At 48.0% G+C, this 22,214-nt stretch overlaps 1 protein-coding gene across 3 annotated transcripts in view; it reads right to left on the bottom strand.

Moving 5' to 3' along the window:
* Positions 1-274: 274 nt before the first annotated feature.
* LOC143776950 (aldo-keto reductase family 1 member C23-like protein) overlaps positions 275-22,214 on the bottom strand; it is a 51,744-nt gene continuing 29,804 nt past the window's right edge. The window contains exons 5-13 of one of the 3 annotated variants that reach the window (XM_077266821.1): positions 18,032-18,176; positions 17,529-17,696; positions 15,173-15,289; positions 3,498-3,575; positions 3,197-3,319; positions 3,005-3,117; positions 2,769-2,934; positions 2,476-2,558; positions 275-344 (exon numbers count right to left, since the gene is read on the bottom strand). In XM_077266821.1, coding sequence (XP_077122936.1) covers positions 302-344; positions 2,476-2,558; positions 2,769-2,934; positions 3,005-3,117; positions 3,197-3,319; positions 3,498-3,575; positions 15,173-15,289; positions 17,529-17,696; positions 18,032-18,112 — 972 coding nt within the window. In that variant the 5' untranslated portion in view covers positions 18,113-18,176 and the 3' untranslated portion in view covers positions 275-301. Of the gene's footprint in view, positions 345-2,475; positions 2,559-2,768; positions 2,935-3,004; positions 3,118-3,196; positions 3,320-3,497; positions 3,576-15,172; positions 15,290-17,528; positions 17,697-18,031; positions 18,479-22,214 lie in introns of those variants that run through there. The other 2 variants (XM_077266820.1, XM_077266819.1) reach the window with 2 other exon arrangements.

Here is a 22,214-nt window from a genome sequence, read left to right as displayed (position 1 = left end):
AGAAAAAGGGGGTTAAATGAAACATGTCCCAGGTATTGCACCTCGGGGGTGGATCAATGCTGGTGACCTAGTGCCCCTCCCCTCTGTGAGCCCTCTCAGCCAATCAGCAGAGCCAGTGAGGTCATATGACTCTTTTGCATCCATAGAACCCTATGACTAAGTAAACAGGGAGCTCCCCCTAGTGGTGGTGGCAGGAGGTGCACAGAAATTTATGTATAACCAGGATTGTAGGCAGAGTTGCCCTTTAAAGAAAGAATGGTAACAGGAAACAAACCACAAAAAATAGATTTTATTCGTCATGTTAATATTCGTCATGGTAGGGATATTCCGGATGGTCCTCACACCTACGAAGAAATGCAAAAAGTAAAAGTTCATATGGATTTAGTTCACAGAACAGAACAGTGACATTATTATAGCACTGTATGGCGATATTATTGGAGTGTTACATAGGATAGTATTAGAGCACTATATAGAGGCATTACAAGGGCATAATATGGCGATATTATTAGAGCGATATACACTCACCGGCCACTTTATTAGGTACATCATGCTAGTAACGGGTTGGACCCCTTTTGCCTTCAGAACTGCCTCAATTCTTCGTGGCATAGATTCAACAAGGTGCTGGAAGCATTCCTCAGAGATTTTGGTCCATATTGACATGATGGCATCACACAGTTGCCGCAGATTTGTCGGCTGCACATCCCAAAGATGCTCCATACAAGGCAGGATGGATCCATGCTTTCATGTTGTTTACGCCAAATTCTGACCCTACCATCCGAATGTCGCAGCAGAAATCGAGACTCATCAGACCAAGCAACGTTTTTCCAATCTTCTACTGTCCAATTTCGATGAGCTTGTACAAATTGTAGCCTCAGTTTCCTGTTCTTAGCTGAAAGGAGTGGTACCCGGTGTGGTCTTCTGCTGCTGTAGCCCATCTGCCTCAAAGTTCGACGCACTGTGCGTTCAGAGATGCTCTTAGGCCTACCTTGGTTGTAACGGGTGGCGATTTGAGTCACTGTTGCCTTTCTATCAGCTCGAACCAGTCTGCCCATTCTCCTCTGACCTCTGGCATCAACAAGGCATTTCCGCCCACAGAACTGCCGCTCACTGGATTTTTTTTCTTTTTCGGACCATTCTCTGTAAACCCTAGAGATGGTTGTGCGTGAAAATCCCAGTAGATCAGCAGTTTCTGAAATACTCAGACCAGCCCTTCTGGCACCAACAACCATGCCACGTTCAAAGGCACTCAAATCACCTTTCTTCCCCATACTGATGCTCGGTTTGAACTGCAGGAGATTGTCTTGACCATGTCTACATGCCTAAATGCACTGAGTTGCCGCCATGTGATTGGCTGATTAGAAATTAAGTGTTAACAAGAAGTTGGACAGGTGTACCTAATAAAGTGGCCAGTGAGTGTATGGGATGTTATTAGAGCAGCATTATTAGGGCAAAATACACCAATATTATTAGGGTACTATATGGCGATATTATAAGGGCACTATTTGAGGATATTACTAGAGCAAAATTTTGCGTTATTATTAGAGTACTATATGGCGATATTATTAAGACACCATAGGGTGATATTATTAGGGTAGTATTTGATTATATTAGTAAAGTACTATAAGGCGCAAGTATTAGGGCACTATATAGTCACATTATTATAGCAATATATGGTGATCTTATTAGGGCATTGTATGAACATAATATTAGCTCACTATCTGACAACATTAGACCACCATTTAACGATATTAGGGAGAAATTTGGCAATATTATTAGGACATTTTTGGTGACATTATTAGGACACTATATAGCAATTTTATGACACTACATATCACTAATATTAGGGCACTATTTGACAATATTACTAATGCATTCCTGCCAGTATTATTAGTGCACTATATGGCAATTTTACTGAAACATTCCTCGTAGTATTATTAGGGCACTATATGGCCATATTACGGATGCATACCTGGCAGTATTATTAGGGCACTATATGGCCATATTACTGATGTATTCCTGGCAGTATTATTAGGGCACTATATGGCCATATTACGGATGCATACCTGGCAGTATTATTAGGGCACTATATGGGGATATTACTGATACATTCCTGGCAGTATTATTAGGGCACTATATGGCCATATTACGGATGCATACCTGGCAGTATTATTAGGGCACTATATGGCCATATTACGGATGCATACCTGGCAGTATTATTAGGGCACTATATGGCCATATTACTGATGCATTCCTGGCAGTATTATTAGGGCACTATATGGCCATATTATTGAGACATTATTTATGTTCGCATTATATATCAGTATAATATTTCTTGGCTAATTTCCCACAATGCTTTATCCAGAGACCTCCGCTTGCCCCTGACATGACCCGTACGGATGCTGCCCTCTGTCTCGGACATTTCTTTCGCACATAGGGCAGTCTCATCTTCCATGGCATCGGGCACCGGATACTCACATTTCCATGCGGTCATAACGAAGATTCTTATTCTGCCCGTGGAGAATGGTCATGTCTTCTTCGGAAAGCTGGAAATCTAGAACCTGGGAATAAAAGAGACGAGTCCCAGAAAGGAGGAGGAACAGCGACTCTCACTGATCTCCAAACTTACACCGCGACTCATTGTCACCCCCTGCTGGGCATCACCAGAATGCATGTGTCCAATGCTTCAGCGCCTGTGCAGAGGTCCGTGGGCAGCAGTGGTAAAATAAGGGGGTAATGATTGGGTTCACCAATGGTCCTGATGCTAATACCTGTAAATTCTGTTTGATCCTCGCCGGGGTGAAGCTTTTGGCCAGGACAACGATCCCCCTCTGCAGCAGGTACCGCATGGCCACCTGGGCAGGGGTACGACCCAGCTTATGGGCTATAGTATTCAGCACCGGGTCCTCCAGGAGTACAGGCGCGCCGGCACCGATCCTGCAGACAGGGCCACAAATTATAGGGTTTCTATACAATCATTCTCTATCCCACCAGGATCGGTACTCACCCCCATGTTTCGTCCCGGCTGGACCCCAGCGCACTGTACGCCACCAGCGCGATGTCCCGTGACTTGCAGAACTCCAGCATTTTGCTTTGGTTCAGAAATAGGTGGCACTCTACCTAAACGGGACAGAGACTGCTCATCCTGAGCCTCCTGGTTCATGAACTCAACGGCAGGACGACGGTCAGCCTACCTTACCTGGTTACAGACGGGCTTGTGCTTCAGTCCCGGCTTATTCAGGATCATTTCCAGCTGCCGGCGGTTGAAGTTGGACACTCCGATGGATTTCACCAGCCCGGCGTCCTTACACCGCTCCATGGCCTGCGGGGTCAGAGGTGGAGACAGTAAGGGCTCGTTCACACCTCGCCACAGTCATGTTGGGGTTTTTGTGGCGTTTTTTTTTAGAAATGGAGGCTACTCGCGACATTGCGATATAATGTAATAGTATATAACGTGCCAGACTGTAATATAACGTGACGCAACAGACGACGCCCCTCACCTCCCAGATGTCTCGCAGGTCCGTGTGGTTAAACAGATATTTTCCATTCTCATCCACAGGTATCAGATCTTCTCCAGTCTGAAAAAGACAAATATCAGGGTCACAGTGGCAGAAAAGTGCCCTCTATATACAGTGCCCGGAAAGTGCCCCTATATACAGTGCCAGGACAGTGCCCTCTATATACAGTGCCAGGAAAGTGCCCCTATATACAGTGTTAGGAAAGTGTCCCCTATATACAGTGCCAGGACAGTGCCCTCTATATACAGTGCCAGGACAGCGCCCGCTATATACAGTGTCAGGAAAGTGTCCTCTATATACAGTGCCAGGAAAATGGCCTCTATATACAGTGCCAGGACAGTGCCCCTATATACAGTGCCCGGAAAGTGCCCCTATATACAGTGCCAGGAAAGTGTCCCCTATATACAGTGCCAGGACAGTGCCCCTATACACAGTGCCCGGAAAGTGCCCCTATATACAGTGCCAGGACAGTGCCCCTATTGTTGTGAATTGAACTTTTTGGCTCCATCTTGTGGTCACTAGCGACATGACACTTTGATTTTCTTTCCTCAGCTTGGTACCCACCTGGTTCGTTAGTCCAGGGGTGTTGCTATTTAAACTCCCTGGATTCTCAGTCTGGTGCCTGGCATCGTTGTAATCAGTTCCTTTCTGTTTGCTCCTGTCTGCTGGTCCTGGTTCTTTGCAAAATAAGCTAAGTCCTGCTTCCTTATTTTTTGGTTATTTGCATTGCTCTTATTTTTGTCCAGCTTGTACTAAATGTGATTCCTGATATTGCTGGAAGCTCTAGGGGGCTGATATTCTCCCCCCGTGCCGTTAGACGGTTCGGGGGTTCTTGAATATTCAGCGTGGAAATTTTGATAGGGTTTTTGCTGACCGTATAAGTCATCTTCCTATATTCTGCTATTAGTCAGTGGGCCTCTCTTTGCTAAAACCTAGTTCATTCTTACGTTTGTCTTTTCTTCTTACCTCACCGTTATTATTTGTTGGGGGCTTGTATCCAACTTTTGGGGTCTTTTCTCTGGAGGCAAGAAAGGTCTATTGTTTCCCTTCTAGGGTTAGTTAGTTCTCCGGCTGGCGCGAGACGTCTAGAACCAACGTAGGTACGTTCCCCGGCTGCTGCTATTTGTGGTGCTAGGATCAGGTATACGGTCAGCCTAGTTACCACTGCCCTATGAGCTGGTTTTTTGTGTGTGCAGACTTGGTAATAACCTCTGAGACCCTCTGCCATTGGGGTCATAACAGTATGCCAGGCCAAAAGTAATACTTAATGCATTGCAGAAGTGGGATTATAAGAAAGGAAATTCTGAGTTTTTTTTTTTTTTTTCTTTCTTCCTCCCCTTTATCTCTGAGTGGCTTGAGCTTGCTGCAGACATGAATGTCCAGACTTTGATTACTAGTGTGGATCAGCGTGCTGCTCGTGTGCAGGGCATTCAAGATTTTGTTACTTGTAGTCCTATGTCAGAACCTAAAATACCTATTCCTGAACTGTTCTCTGGAGAACGATTTAAGTTTAGGAATTTCAGGAATAATTGTAAATTGTTTCTATCTCTGAGACCTCGTTCGTCTGGAGACTCAGCTCAGCAAGTAAAAATTGTTATCTCTTTCTTGCGGGGCGACCCTCAGGATTGGGCCTTCTCGTTAGCGCCAGGAGATCCGGCATTGGCAAATATTGATGCGTTTTTTCTGGCGCTCGGATTGCTTTACGAGGAGCCCAATCTTGAAATTCAGGCAGAAAAAGCTTTGCTGGCTATCTCTCAGGGCCAGGATGAAGCTGAAGTGTACTGCCAAAAATTTCAGAAATGGTCCGTGCTTACTCAGTGGAATGAGTGTGCTCTGGCCGCAAATTTCAGAAATGGCCTTTCTGAAGCCATTAAGAATGTGATGGTGGGTTTCTCCATTCCTACAAGTCTGAATGATTCCATGGCGCTGGCTATTCAAATTGACCGGCGTTTGCGGGAGCGCAAAGCCGCTAATCCTCTGGTGGTGTTGTCTGAACAAACACCTGATTTAATGCAATGTGGTAGAATTCAGACTAGAAATGAACGGAAAAATCATAGATGTCAGAATGGGTTGTGTTTTTACTGTGGTGATCCTACACATGTTATATCAGCATGCTCTAAACGCTTAACAAAGGTGGTTAGTCCTGTCGCCATTGGTAATTTGCAACCTAAATTTATTTTGTCTGTGACCTTAATTTGCTCATTGTCTTCCTACCCTGCTATGGCGTTTGTGGATTCAGGTGCTGCCCTGAGTCTTATGGATTTTTCATTTGCCAAACGCTGTGGTTTTGTTCTTGAGCCGTTGGTAAATCCTATCCCTCTTAGAGGTATTGATGCTACGCCATTGGCGGAAAATAAGCCGCAGTTTTGGACACAGGTAACCATGTGCATGACTCCTGAACATCGGGAGGTGATTCGTTTTCTGGTTCTGCATAAGATGCATGATTTGGTCGTTTTGGGTCTGCCATGGTTACAGACCCATAATCCAGTCTTGGATTGGAAGGCAATGTCTGTGTCAAGTTGGGGCTGTCAGGGAGTTCATGGCGATTCCCCGCCGGTGTCTATTGCTTTCTCTACTCCTTCGGAAGTTCCTGAGTATTTGTCTGATTATCAGGATGTATTTAGCGAGTCCAGGTCCAGTGCTCTTCCTCCTCATAGGGACTGTGACTGCGCTATAGATTTGATTCCGGGTAATAAATTTCCTAAGGGAAGATTATTTAATCTGTCTGTACCTGAGCATGCTGCAATGCGTTCGTATATCAAGGAGTCTCTGGAGAAGGGGCATATTCGTCTATCCTCTTCCCCTCTTGGTGCGGGATTCTTTTTTGTGGCCAAGAAGGACGGATCTTTGAGACCTTGTATAGACTATCGGCTTCTGAATAAAATCACTGTTAAATTTCAGTATCCTTTGCCTCTGTTGTCGGACTTGTTTGCCCGGATTAAGGGTGCCAAGTGGTTCACCAGGATAGATCTTCGTGGTGCGTACAACCTTGTGCGCATTAAGCAGGGAGATGAATGGAAAACTGCATTTAATTCGCCCGAAGGTCATTTTGAGTACTTGGTGATGCCTTTTGGGCTCTCTAATGCCCCTTCAGTGTTTCAGTCCTTTATGCATGATATTTTCCGGAAGTACCTGGATAAATTTATGATCGTTTATCTGGATGATATTCTGTTTTTTTCTGATGATTGGGACTCCCATGTAAAGCAGGTCAGGATGGTGTTTCAGGTTTTGCGTGAGAATGCTTTGTTTGTCAAGGGCTCAAAGTGTCTCTTTGGAGTGCAGAAGGTTCCCTTTTTGGGTTTTATTTTCTCCCCTTCTGCGGTGGAGATGGACCCAGTCAAGGTCCGAGCTATTCATGATTGGACTCAACCCACGTCAGTTAAGAGTCTTCAGAAGTTCTTGGGTTTTGCTAACTTCTACCGTCGTTTTATCGCTAACTTTTCTAGCATTGTTAAACCTTTGACGGATATGACCAAGAAAGGTTCTGATGTTGCTAACTGGGCTCCTGCAGCCGTGGAGGCTTTTCAGGAGCTGAAGCGCCGGTTTACTTCGGCGCCTGTTTTGTGTCAGCCTGATGTCTCACTTCCCTTTCAGGTTGAAGTGGATGCTTCTGAGATCGGTGCAGGGGCCGTTTTGTCGCAGAGAGACCCTGGTTGCTCTATAATGAGACCATGTGCTTTTTTTTTCTAGGAAGTTTTCGCCTGCTGAGCGGAACTATGATGTTGGCAATCGGGAGTTGTTGGCCATGAAGTGGGCATTTGAGGAGTGGCGTCATTGGCTCGAGGGTGCTAAGCATCGTGTGGTGGTCTTGACTGATCACAAAAATCTGATGTATCTCGAGTCTGCTAAACGCCTGAATCCTAGACAGGCCCGTTGGTCATTGTTTTTCTCCCGTTTTGACTTTATGGTCTCGTACCTGCCGGGTTCAAAGAATGTGAAGGCTGATGCTCTCTCTAGGAGCTTTGTGCCTGACTCTCCTGGAGTCTCAGCTGGTATTCTTAAAGAGGGAGTTATCTTGTCGGCCATTTCTCCGGATTTGCGACGTGTGTTGCAGAGATTTCAGGCTGGTAGACCTGACTCTTGTCCACCTGACAGACTGTTTGTTCCTGATAAATGGACCAGCAGAGTCATTTCCGAGGTTCATTCCTCGGTGTTGGCAGGGCATCCGGGGATTTTTGGCACCAGAGATTTGGTGGCTAGGTCCTTTTGGTGGCCTTCCTTGTCACGGGATGTGCGGTCGTTTGTGCAGTCCTGTGGGACTTGTGCTCGAGCTAAGCCTTGCTGTTCTCGTGCCAGCGGGTTGCTCTTGCCCTTGCCTGTCCCGAAGAGGCCTTGGACACACATTTCCATGGATTTCATTTCAGATCTTCCGGTGTCTCAGGGCATGTCTGTCATCTGGGTGGTATGTGATCGTTTTTCCAAGATGGTCCATTTGGTGTCCTTGCCTAAGCTGCCTTCCTCTTCCGATCTGGTTCCTTTATTCTTTCAGAATGTGGTTCGTTTGCACGGCATTCCTGAGAATATCGTGTCTGACAGAGGATCCCAGTTTGTTTCCAGGTTCTGGCGATCCTTTTGTGCTAAGATGGGCATTGATTTGTCGTTTTCATCTGCCTTTCATCCTCAGACTAATGGCCAAACTGAGCGAACAAATCAGACTCTAGAGGCTTATTTGAGGTGTTTTGTTTCTGCAGATCAGGATGATTGGGTGACCTTCTTGCCATTGGCTGAGTTTGCCCTTAATAATCGGGCTAGTTCCGCTACTTTGGTTTCGCCATTTTTCTGCAACTCTGGTTTTCATCCTCGTTTTTCCTCGGGACATGTTGAGCCCTCTGACTGTCCTGGGGTAGATTCTGTGGTGGATAGGTTGCAGCGGATTTGGAATCATGTGGTGGACAACTTAAAGTTGTCACAGGAGAAGGCTCAGCGTTTTGCCAACCGCCGCCGCGGTGTGGGTCCCCGACTTCGCGTTGGGGATTTGGTGTGGCTGTCTTCTCGGTTTGTTCCTATGAAGGTCTCCTCTCCTAAATTTAAGCCTCGCTTCATCGGTCCTTATAAGATTTTGGAAATCCTTAATCCAGTGTCCTTTCGCTTGGATCTTCCGGTGTCGTTTGCCATTCACAACGTATTCCATAGGTCTTTGTTGCGGCGGTACGTTGTGCCGGTGGTTCCTTCTGTTGAGCCTCCTGCTCCGGTGTTGGTTGAGGGCGAGTTGGAGTACGTGGTGGAGAAGATCTTGGATTCACGTCTCTCCAGACGGAGGCTTCAGTATCTGGTCAAGTGGAAGGGCTATGGTCAGGAGGATAATTCCTGGATGGTCGCCTCTGATGTTCATGCGGCCGATTTGGTTCGTGCCTTTCACGCTGCTCATCCTGATCGCCCTGGTGGTCTTGGTGAGGGTTCGGTGACCCCTCCTTAAGGGGGGGGTACTGTTGTGAATTGAACTTTTTGGCTCCCTCTTGTGGTCACTAGCGACATGACACTTTGATTTTCTTTCCTCAGCTTGGTACCCACCTGGTTCGTTAGTCCAGGGGTGTTGCTATTTAAACTCCCTGGATTCTCAGTCTGGTGCCTGGCATCGTTGTAATCAGTTCCTTTCTGTTTGCTCCTGTCTGCTGGTCCTGGTTCTTTGCAAAATAAGCTAAGTCCTGCTTCCTTATTTTTTGGTTATTTGCATTGCTCTTATTTTTGTCCAGCTTGTACTAAATGTGATTCCTGATATTGCTGGAAGCTCTAGGGGGCTGATATTCTCCCCCCGTGCCGTTAGACGGTTCGGGGGTTCTTGAATATTCAGCGTGGAAATTTTGATAGGGTTTTTGCTGACCGTATAAGTCATCTTCCTATATTCTGCTATTAGTCAGTGGGCCTCTCTTTGCTAAAACCTAGTTCATTCTTACGTTTGTCTTTTCTTCTTACCTCACCGTTATTATTTGTTGGGGGCTTGTATCCAACTTTTGGGGTCTTTTCTCTGGAGGCAAGAAAGGTCTATTGTTTCCCTTCTAGGGTTAGTTAGTTCTCCGGCTGGCGCGAGACGTCTAGAACCAACGTAGGTACGTTCCCCGGCTACTGCTATTTGTTGTGCTAGGATCAGTTATACGGTCAGCCTAGTTACCACTGCCCTATGAGCTGGTTTTTTGTGTGTGCAGACTTGGTAATAACCTCTGAGACCCTCTGCCATTGGGGTCATAACACCCTATATACAGTGCCCGGAAAGTGCCCCTATATACAGTGCCAGGAAAATGGCCTCTATATACAGTGCCCGGAAAGTGCCCCTATATACAGTGCCAGGAAAGTGTCACCTATATACAGTGCCAGGAATGTGTCCCCAATATACAGTGCCCGGAAAGTGCCCCTATATACAGTGTTAGGAAAGTGCCCCTATATACAGTGCCAGGAAAGTGTCCTATATACAGTGTCAGGACAGCGCCCGCTATATACAGTGCCAGGAAAGTGTCCTATATACAGTGTCAGGACAGTGCCCGCTATATACAGTGCCAGGATAGTGCCCCTATATACAGTGCCCAGAAAGTGCCCCTATATACAGTGCCAGGACAGCGCCCGCTCCGCTATATACAGTGTCGGGAAAGTGTCCCCTATATACAATGCCAGGACAGCGCCCGCTATATACAGTGTCAGGAAAGTGTCCTATATACAGTGCCAGGAAAGTGTCCCCTATATACAGTGCCAGGAAAATGCCCCTATGTATAGTGCCAGAAAAATGCCCATATATACAGTGTCAGGAAAACGCCCATATATACAGCATCAGGAATGTGTCCCCTATATACAGTGCCAGGAAAATGCCCCTATATACATTGCCAGGAAAGTGCCCCTATATACAGTGTCAGGAAAATGCCCATATATATAGTGTGAGGAAAGTGTCCCCTATATACAGTGCCAGGAAAATGCCCATATATACAGCGTCAGGAAAGTGTCCTCTTGTCAGGAAATAGGAAGAAGTTCTTATTACTTCAATTACACATACAGAGCTTTCAGCTGCAGTTTCCTCTGCTTGCCAGCACAGGCTGGAATTCTAAGCCACTCTTCCTCCCTTCCCCCTTGCTATATAGCTGTAATGTGAGACCAGTGTGCCAGCAACATTCACTGAGGAATTTTTATGGCTTGGAGCTGGGAAAGCCAGTGTTCTGTCTAAACCCCTCATCCCCCCTCCCGCCTGATACCAGCTAAAACTGGTACGGCAACTTTCAAACTGCATGGGACTTCTTTGTTCTTAAAAAGTGATGTATAATGGCACCGATCAGGGATAGAGTTACAAAAGGTTACATATTCTGAATGTCCACCGAGAAATCTATAACTCACTGAAATCGCTAGGATCGAAATGCAATGTAACGTACTGTCACATCCTCTGAAGTGAATTACGCTACTAATTTGGGTTGACTCTGGACCCGTTATTAATTAAGAAATCGGAGCTGGTGGCAGCGGATTTGTCCTGTGCGTTTGGGAGACTTTGTAGCGACGAACGAATTGATAATTATGGTTCCTGCCTGGGTGAGAGTAGTTATATCGCCCTCGCTGCAGCATGCCTATTAGCCAGTACAAAGTAAGGCAGCCTTTCTGGCGACTAATTATCCTAGGTGCAGTACCCTGTCTGACCTGAGGGTAAGGGGGGCACCAGAAAGCTGCATGTCCCAAACCGGAACTGGGAAGTGGGATATAGATAAATCCCCTTTAGAAAGAACCGGGCAACCAAACAACCCCGGTTCATGACATATTAGTGTGAGCGGTGGGGATGATAAAGATATCCTCCCTGGGATCCGTGACACCCCTATCTATATACAATGCCAGGAAAATGCCCCTATATACAGCGCCAGGAAAGTGCCCTCTATATACAGTGTCGGGAAAGTGCCCTCCATATACAGTGCCAGAAAGTGCTCTCTATTTACAGTGCCAGGAAATGGCCTCTATAGATAGTGCCAGGAAAGTGTCCTCTGTATACAGTGACAAAAAAATGCCCTCTATATACAGTGCCAGAAAAATCCACTCTGTAAACAGTGACAGGAAAGTGCCCTGTATATACAGTGGCAGAAAAATGGCTTCTATATACAGCACCAGAACAGTGCTCTCTATATACAGCGCCAGGAAAGTGCCCTATATATACAGTGCCGAGAAAGCGGAAATATGTGCAGTGCAAGAAAAGTGTCCTGTACAGACAGTGTTGGCACAGTGCCTTCTACAGACAGTGTCGGCACAGTGCCTTCTACAGACAGTGTCGGCACAGTGCCCTCTACAGACAGTGTCGGCACAGTGCCCTCTACAGACAGTGTCGGCACAGTGCCCTCTACAGACAGTGTCGGCACAGTGCCCTCTACAGACAGTGTCAGCACAGTGCCCTCTACAGTGATGGCACAGTGCCCTCTACAGTGTCGGCACAGTGCCCTCTACAGTGTCGGTACAGTGCCCTCTACAGACAGTGTCGGCACAGTGCCCTCTACAGACAGTGTCAGCACAGTGCCCTCTACAGTGTCGGCACAGTGCCCTCTACAGACAGTGTCAGCACAGTGCCCTCTACAGTGTCGGTACAGTGCCCTCTACAGACAGTGTCGGCACAGTGCCCTCTACAGACAGTGTCGGCACAGTGCCCTCTACAGACAGTGTCGGCACAGTGCACTCTACAGACAGTGTCGGCACAGTGCCCTCTACAGACAGTGTCAGCACAGTGCCCTCTACAGACAGTGTCAGCACAGTGCCCTCTACAGACAGTGTCGGCACAGTGCCCTCTACAGAATTGGCACAGTGCCCTCTACAGACAGTGTTGGCACAGTGCCCTCTACAGACAGTGTCAGCACAGTGCCCTCTACAGTGACGGCACAGTGCCCTCTACAGACAATGTCGGCACAGTGCCCTCTACAGACAGTGTCGGCACAGTGCCCTCTACAGACAGTGTCGGCACAGTGCCTTCTACAGAAAGTGTCGGCATAGTGCCCTCTACAGTGTCGGCACAGTGCCCTCTACAGACAGTGTCAGCACAGTGCCCTCTACAGTGTCAGCACAGTGCCCTCTACAGTGGCAGCACAGTGCCCTCTACAGACAGTGTCAGCACAGTGCCCTCTACAGTGTCGGCACAATGCCCTCTACACATAATGTCAGCACAGTGCCCTCTACAGACAGTGTCAGCACAGTGCCCTCTACAGACAGTGTCGGCACAGTGCCCTCTACAGACAGTGTCGGCACAGTGCCCTCTACTGACAATGTCAGCACAGTGCCCTCTACAGTGGCAGCACAGTGCCCTCTACAGACAGTGTCAGCACAGTGCCCTCTACAGTGTCGGCACAGTGCCCTCTACAGACAGTGTCGGCACAGTGCCCTCTACAGACAGTGTCAGCACAGTGCCCTCTACAGACAGTGTCAGCACAGTGCTCTCTACAGTGTCGGCACAGTGCCCACTACAGTGTCAGCACAGTGCCCTCTACAGAGTTGGCACAGTGCCCTCTACAGACAGTGTCGGCACAGTGCCCTCTACAGTGTCGGCACAGTGCCCTCTACAGTGTCGGTACAGTGCCCTCTACAGACAGTGTCGGCACAGTGCCCTCTACAGACAGTGTCAGCACAGTGCCCTCTACAGTGTCGGCACAGTGCCCTCTACAGACAGTGTCAGCACAGTGCCCTCTACAGTGTCGGTACAGTGCCCTCTACAGACAGTGTCAGCACAGTGCCCTCTACAGTGTCGGCACAGTGCCCTCTACAGACAGTGTCGGCACAGTGCCCTCTACAGACAGTGTCAGCACAGTGCCCTCTACAGTGTCGGCACAGTGCCCTCTACAGACAGTGTCAGCACAGTGCCCTCTACAGTGTCGGTACAGTGCCCTCTACAGACAGTGTCGGCACAGTGCCCTCTACAGACAGTGTCGGCACAGTGCCCTCTACAGACGGTGTCGGCACAGTGCCCTCTACAGACAGTGTCGGCACAGTGCCCTCTACAGACAGTGTCAGCACAGTGCCCTCTACAGACAGTGTCAGCACAGTGCCCTCTACAGACAGTGTCGGCACAGTGCCCTCTACAGACAGTGTCGGCACAGTGCCCTCTACAGAGTTGGCACAGTGCCCTCTACAGACAGTGTTGGCACAGTGCCCTCTACAGACAGTGTTGGCACAGTGCCCTCTACAGACAGTGTCAGCACAGTGCCCTCTACAGTGACGGCACAGTGCCCTCTACAGACAGTGTCGGCACAGTGCCCTCTACAGTGTCGGCACAGTGCCCTCTACAGACAGTGTCGGCACAGTGCCCTCTACAGACAGTGTCGGCACAGTGCCCTCTACAGACAGTGTAGGCACAGTGCCTTCTACAGAAAGTGTCGGCATAGTGCCCTCTACAGTGTCGGCACAGTGCCCTCTACAGACAGTGTCAGCACAGTGCCCTCTACAGTGGCAGCACAGTGCCCTCTACAGACAGTGTCAGCACAGTGCCCTCTACAGTGTCGGCACAATGCCCTCTACAGACAATGTCAGCACAGTGCCCTCTACAGACAGTGTCAGCACAGTGCCCTCTACAGACAGTGTCGGCACAGTGCCCTCTACAGACAGTGGCAGCACAGTGCCCTCTACAGACAGTGTCAGCACAGTGCCCTCTACAGTGTCGGCACAGTGCCCTCTACAGACAGTGTCGGCACAGTGCCCTCTACAGACAGTGTCGGCACAGTGCCCTGTACTGACAATGTCAGCACAGTGCCCTCTACAGTGGCAGCACAGTGCCCTCTACAGACAGTGTCAGCACAGTGCCCTCTACAGTGTCGGCACAGTGCCCTCTACAGACAGTGTCGGCACAGTGCCCTCTACAGACAGTGTCAGCACAGTGCCCTCTACAGACAGTGTCAGCACAGTGCCCTCTACAGTGTCGGCACAGTACCCACTACAGTGTCAGCACAGTGCCCTCTACAGAGTTGGCACAGTGCCCTCTACAGACAGTGTCGGCACAGTGCCCTCTACAGTGTCGGCACAGTGCCCTCTACAGTATCGGCACAGTGCCCTCTACAGACAGTGTCGGCACAGTGCCCTCTACAGAGTCGGCACAGTGCCCTCTACAGTGTCGGCACAGTGCCCTCTACAGACAGTGTCGGCACAGTGCCCTCTACAGACAGTGTCAGCACAGTGCCCTCTACAGTGTCGGCACAGTGCCCTCTACAGTGTCGGCACAGTGCCCTCTACAGTGTCGGCACAGTGCCCTCTACAGACAGTGTCGGCACAGTGCCCTCTACAGACAGTGTCAGCATAGTGCCCTCTACAGAGTGTCGGCACAGTGCCCTCTACAGACAGTGCCAGGACAGTGACCTCTACAGTGTCGGCACAGTGCCCTCTATAGACAGTGCCAGAAGTGTCCTCTATATACAGTGCCAAGAAGTGTCCTCTATATACAGAAATGTGTCCTCTATAATGGCTCCCAAAACACAGGGCCAGACAATGCTGCCCTTATGGAATTAAATCATTTCTCAGTTACCAAAAGGGGGCGCTCTCTGCCTCTCCACAGAAATAGCGGTACAGCTCCTAGTAGAGGGAAAGGGTTGGATAAACATTCATATGTAACTATCTCCCCCTGGTGGTGGCTGTCCTGATAGGAATCTACAGTAATACAACTCGCAGAACACCCCCCCCCCCCCGCACCCAGCTTTCCCAAAAACAGAATTAATTAAAAATAAATGCCCCCTTACCTTAAACGCCACAGGCATGTGAATTAGGAAAAGATCAAGGTAATCCATCTGCAGGTCTTTTAGGGATTTTTCCAGGACTGGGCGCACCAGATCCGGAGAGTGAAAAGTGCTCCATAGCTAAAAAACACAAAATATCTGTAATCATTGGTCCCAGAAGTCGTATAAATTAATATTCATGGAGCTCCCCCTAGTGGTGGCTGCACACAGCATCTTATCATGCATCACTATATACAGAGAGCTCCCCCTAGTGGTGACTGCAGACAGGATCTTATCATGTATCTCTGTATACAGGGAGCTCCCCCTAGTGGTGGCTGCAGACAGGATCTTATCATGTATCTCTGTATACAGGGAGCTCCCCCTAGTGGTGACTGCAGACAGGATCTTATCATGTATCTCTGTATACAGGGAGCTCCCCCTAGTGGTGGCTGCAGACAGGGTCTTATTTATCTCTGTATACAGGGAGCTCCCCCTAGTGGTGACTGCAGAAAGGATTTTATCATGTATCTCTGTATACAGGGAGCTCCCCCTAGTGGTGACTGCAGACAGGATCTTATCAGGTATCTCTGTATACAGGGAGCTCCCCCTAGTGGTGGCTGCAGACAGGATCTTATCATGTATCTCTGTATACAGGGAGCTCCCCCTAGTGGTGACTGCAGACAGGATCTTATCATGTATCTCTGTATACAGGGAGCTCCCCCTAGTGGTGACTGCAGACAGGATCTTATCATGTATCTCTGTATACAGGGAGCTCCCCCTAGTGGTGACTGCAGACAGGATCTTATCATGTACCTCTGTATACAGGGAGCTCCCCTAGTGGTGGCTGCAGACAGGATCTTATCATGTATCTCTGTATACAGGGAGCTCCCCCTAGTGGTGACTGCAGACAGAATCTTATCATGTATCTCTGTATACAGGGAGCTTCCCCTAGTGGTGGCTGCAGACAGGATCTTATCATGTATCTCTGTATACAGGGAGCTCCCCCTAGTGGTGACTGCAGACAGGATCTTATCATGTATCTCTGTATACAGGGAGCTCCCCCTAGTGGTGACTGCAGACAGGATCTTATCATGTACCTCTGTATACAGGGAGCTCCCATAGTGGTGACTGCAGACAGGATCTTATCATGTATCTCTGTATACAGGGAGCTCCCCCTAGTGGTGACTGCAGACAGAATCTTATCATGTATCTCTGTATACAGGGAGCTTCCCCTAGTGGTGGCTGCAGACAGGATCTTATCATGTATCTCTGTATACAGGGAGCTCCCCCTAGTGGTGACTGCAGACAGGATCTTATCATGTATCTCTGTATACAGGGAGCTCCCCCTAGTGGTGACTGCAGACAGGATCTTATCATGTATCTCTGTATACAGGGAGCTCCCCCTAGTGGTGACTGCAGACAGGATCTTATCATGTATCTCTGTATACAGGGAGCTCCCCCTAGTGGTGGCTGCAGACAGGGTCTTATGTATCTCTGTATACAGGAAGCTCCCCCTAGTGGTGACTGCAGACAGGATCTTATCATGTATGTCTGTATACAGGGAGCTCCCCCTAGTGGAGGCTGCAGACAGGATCTTATCATGTATCTCTGTATACAGGGAGCTCCCCCTAGTGGTGGCTGCAGACAGGGTCTTATGTATCTCTGTATACAGGAAGCTCCCCCTAGTGGTGACTGCAGACAGGATCTTATCATGTATCTCTGTATACAGGGAGCTCCCCCTAGTGGTGACTGCAGACAGGATCTTATCATGTATCTCTGTATACACAGAGCTCCCCCTAGTGGTGACTGCAGACAGGATCTTATCATGTATCTCTGTATACAGGGAGCTCCCCCTAGTGGTGACTGCAGACAGAATCTTATCATATATCTCTGTATACAGGGAGCTCCCCCTAGTGGTGGCTGCAGACAGGATCTTATCACGTATCTCTGTATACAGGGAGCTCCCCCTAGTGGTGACTGCAGACAGGATCTTATCATGTATCTCTGTATACACAGAGCTCCCCCTAGTGGTGACTGCAGACAGGATCTTATCATGTATCTCTGTATACAGGGAGCTCCCCCTAGTGGTGACTGCAGACAGAATCTTATCATATATCTCTGTATACAGGGAGCTCCCCCTAGTGGTGGCTGCAGACAGGATCTTATCATGTATCTCTGTATACAGGGGGCTCCCCCTAGTGGTGACTGCAGACAGGATCTTATCATGTATCTCTGTATACAGTGAGCTCCCCCTAGTGGTGGCTGCAGACAGGATCTTATCATGTATCTCTGTATACAGGGAGCTCCCCCTAGTGGTGACTGCAGACAGGATCTTTTCATGTATCTGATGAGGTTGTACCTGATTTTTTTAAAGTCTTACTTTTCCAGTTTGGAACAAATCTTCTCTTTTTATGGTCCCGTCTGCGATCTTATCCTTAATGGCGCGGCCAACTTCTTCCTCATTGCCGTACAAGTAGGCGCCGTCAATGTGGCGATATCCGGCTTCAATGGCCAATCTTGTAGCTTCCTCAGACATGCTTTTCGGATACTGAAGACGGGAGAGTGCTCAGTTTAAGGGCTCAATACAAAATATGCAAGAAACGTTAAGTCAAGTGTTATTTTTACCATGGGTTTAGGTTGGACTACAACCTCATCATTCTCTAGTGCCAAATGGGGATTAGGGGACCTGCTTTCTCCGACATAGGGCAGTACCAGAGATCTCAGATGGAAGTCCCCATATTTAGGATACAATGGGCTGGGGTGCAAGACACAGACGTCCTAAGATCTACCTAATAGAACCTAATAGCCAGACCCTGCCCCACTATAACAGTAACCAACTAGTTTGGGTAATATTTTAGTAAATGAAGCGTTGCCCCCACTCACCTTTTCGGGGGCGTATGTCCCAAATCCAATTACAGGGATTCTGTGACCATCATTGAGAAGGACGTAGGGCTCCACGGCCATGATGACGAAAGGTGGAGTCAGCGGTCTGTGCACACGGTGGAGTTTAACCCCTATAATCAGAAATCTGCAGATAGTTTTGACGGTTCTTCTAAATATCATTGTCTCCTCCCATTATCTCCACCATTCTCGGGAAGGACAGCCCCAGGAGGTTTGCAGTGTGACTGCCAACGTTCTAATGCTAATCCAAAGCACGGAATGTTCGGGAAAACATGAAACCTCTTCCCCTAAACTGCAGAGAATTTCACTTTTTTTCATAGCTGCAGTTTGTGCTCCAGAGCTGCTGTAAAAAAAACAATCTAGCATTTTCCGTATACAGCTCTGATGCAGACCAATGTGTCGCCCTGGTTACAGACTACTATCAGTAGTCTGAATTCTGCAGCGAGGGGAGAAATTCTGAATCTTGAAAATTGCTATTTAGGCAACTCCTTATAAAGGTACAGATTGATAATCCTGCTTATTGGGGGGTTTCGGATTAATGGAATTTTACAGTGACGCCCTGAGTCATCCTATACATTCTGTACTGTATGTATGGAGCGAGGCTATAAGTGTTCCTCAAGAAAAGGCTAAAGCTAACATAACTCCCACAGAAGCTTAACGTAAGTAAGGATAAGATGTATAGAGCACAATAAAAAATACATGACGCATGAGTAAAAAAAAAAATGATATGCAAACCCATGTAAACGAGATTTGTCTATAATAGCCCCGACGCGCGTTTCGCGTGGGTTTCCTCTGCAGGTTATGTGGACTTGTGTGGAGAGACATCCTTTATATATATGCCTCCCAGCAGGTGTCAGGAGATAGTGCCGCCGATATTGGGCGCATGCGTGCCAGAGCTCCAGCCGTGGACGCGTCACATCTGGCGATCCTGACAACAGCTCGGGTCAAGGAAAAAGTTCCTGTGACATTATAGACCCAGGCCTGCCCCGTGTGGGAGCAGACGGGAGCACTGGTGCGCATGCACAAACGACGGTGGCCATTTTTAAAGAGGGATAAAGTGTGGGCAAACCCTGAGTGGTTGCGTGAAAGTGATAAATGAGCAATGGATCAATGTAACAATAATACCAAGGGCAGTATACTAAAGAATAATGTACAATAAGTGACAATATTAAGGTGCAATGTGCAAAATCACTGTTCAGGTAAGTCCGAAGCTTGATACTAATAAGCAAAAAGCAACAAAAAAATAGAAAAAAAAACAAAATAACAAACGAAATGAAATGAAGACAAATATAAATCACGTGTGGATCCCAAAGTCTGACAAAGATGCCGTGATGTGCAGCAGAAGTCCAGGTGGTCCCATAGGGAGCAGTGTCCATACTAGGGAGGAAAAACTATGAAAAACACACAAATAAAATCCAACTACAGAGGAATGGATCCTTTTATAAGGAACGGAACGGTTACAGGATCTGGGAATGTTTAGCTGCAAAAAAGAAGACTGTGAGGAGACTTAATAGCTGTCTACAAATATCTCAAGGGCTGTCACATTGTAGAAGGATCATCTTTATTCTCATTTGAACAAGGAAAGACTAGAAGCAATGGGAGGAGACACAGATGAGATATTAGGAGACACAGATGAGATATTAGAAAAAACTATTTGACAGTGAAGGTGATCAATGAGTGGAACAGGCGGCCATGAGAGGTGGCGAGTTCTCTTTCAATGGAAGTCTTCAAACAGAGGCTGGACAGACGTCTGTCTGTGATGGTTTAGTGACTCCTGCTTTGAGCAGGGGGTTATACCAGATGACCCTTGAGGTCCCCCCAACTCTACCATTCTATGATCTATGATTCTATGAAAGAGGCGAATCTCAGCTTCCCATTAAAAGTAGTTATTGTACCAGATGACCACACCCAACAGCCCTTTTCTGCTGGTTTAAAAACTGTGTCCTTACAAGACTTCAATTCTCTGACTGCCGTGTGATGTGCCTAAGGCCGGGGTCACACTAGCATAGAATATGGACGAGTGCTATGTGAGAAAACATCGCCTAGCACTCGGACCAGTGTTAATCATGCAGTGCTCCAGGTGACCGGTTGCTGCATTGATGTTACTTTTCCTTCGGGTAAGGTAATGTCATGCTCAGAGGCAATGGAGTCTCTTCACCAGGTAAGGCACACACATGCAACATATTCTGAATCCAGGCCAGGAGGGGGAGCTCAAAACCCTGTTTTAGGGCAACTTCCCTGGATAAAGATCCTGGTTTGGAGGAGGAGCTAGACAGTTGGTCCCAGGAGACCAGTGAGATCAGTTGGAGGGAAACGGAGGAGGAGAAGGACGTCTGGAGCAGACGTGAGAGGCCTGGCAGCCACGAGGGGGCTGCAGCCTCTGGGAAGGAGAAACCTGTTGGGGTGCATATGGAGCAGCCGGAATAGAAGGAGTACAGGAGAGAGACAGAGCTCAGAGGGGAACTGTGGCAGGGCACCCTTGCAGCTGAAGCGCAGAATCCGGGTACCGGGAGCCCGAGGCTTTCGTGGACTTAAGGACATGGAGCAGAACCGGAGGGCATAACACTACACGTCACCTGCCCGCACCACGACTGAGTCGCAGCAGCACTGGAGGAGCCCGGGGCATCTGAGAATCCATGTAAAAAGGCTCAAGCTGCCCGTCGCGCAAGTACCTGTCCCAGGACAGGGGGAAACTGGAGGACCTTGTAGGAAGCTTAAAGCAGCAAGGACCTCACTTAGAAAGGCGCAAGTAGGAAAGGCTCATGGACCTCTACTGGGAAAAGAGAACTCTCACTTGCCTCTGAGCCGGCCGGACCACCATCATCCGTGCCTGGAACCCTGGACTGTGTTCAGCAGCCTACAGTAAACCAGGTAAAGACTTATCACTTGTCTCCTCCATTTATTCACCAGCTACACCATCTACGCCACACACCATAGGAACCCTGGGGACCCCGCTTCACCTGTGGGAAGCGTAACATCTGGGCTGCCGCAACATCCCCCAGGGGACCCCTCTAATGCAGCATCGGTCCCACTACTGACTGATCTTCACAGGTGGCGTCACGACAAACATTGAACATTTGACCCCCTTTAACGTTGATGCCCAGGGCCGCGGACTGGGACGCAGCAACCGTGACATCCCCCCTTGCGACCGGACCCGGTACCGAGTACCCCACTGCCCTATGGGCGCGTCAATCACATCACCGTATTTTTTCTCAGGTGTATTCTACGTGCGTGTAAAATCTTAGCATGCTGCCATTGTATGTGTATATCGGCCGAGTCTCACCAATGCAGCAAGCCTATGGGTGCAGAAAAACATTGGACACCACACGGACCATGCTGTGCTGTTTGATGTTTACGCACCACTGTCCTTGGAAAAGCCGTCAATTCATGTGCGGTGTACAGTAATATCACACTGACAGGTTACAATAGAATAGATCAAATAAATGTCTACACATAGACATACACCTCTTGAAGCTCATCAAGAGAATACCAAGAGTGTGCAAAGCAGTGATCAAAGCAAAAGGTGGCTACTTTGAAGAACCTAGAATATAAGACATAATTTCAGTTGTTTCACACCTTTTTGGTAAGTATATAATTCCACATGTGTTAATTCATAGTTTTGATGCCTTCAGTGTGAATGTACAATGTTCTTAGTCATGAAAATACCGAAAAATCTTTAAATGAGAAGGTGTGTCCAAACTTTTGGTCTGTACTGTGTGTATATATATATTTGGCATAGAGAGATAGATAGACGAAGAGCCGGTAAATCATCTGCAGTGTTCTGTAAAATCACTGCAGGAGCCGACAGGATAGAAGAGATGGATTACATACAGTAAATACATATAGAATAGGTAGATGTATAGATGTCTCTGACAAATACAATTAGTACAGTGTGTGTGCAAATTACTGTACGTGTATTTAATTAATAAAAGATTATTTTTGGCATGGGCTCCCGGGCAATTTTCGCAACCAGCAGAGGGAAAGCTGATGGCTGGGGGCAGATGTTTATAGCCTGGGAAGGGTGTAATAAGCATGTAGCTTCCCAGGCTATTGATTTCAGCTCACAACTGTATACGTAGCCTTTACTGGCTATTAAAATGTAAGACCCCCTTTTTAAGTCTTCAGTAGTTGATAAGGAAGGCCGCTATATTATGGTGACGGGCAC

Source organism: Ranitomeya variabilis, chromosome 5, assembly GCF_051348905.1.
Source record: "Ranitomeya variabilis isolate aRanVar5 chromosome 5, aRanVar5.hap1, whole genome shotgun sequence".
Classification (NCBI taxonomy): Eukaryota; Metazoa; Chordata; class Amphibia; order Anura; family Dendrobatidae; genus Ranitomeya; species Ranitomeya variabilis.
The sequence above is the reverse complement of the archived record's forward strand: the minus strand, read 5'-3'. Positions and strand labels throughout refer to the sequence as shown.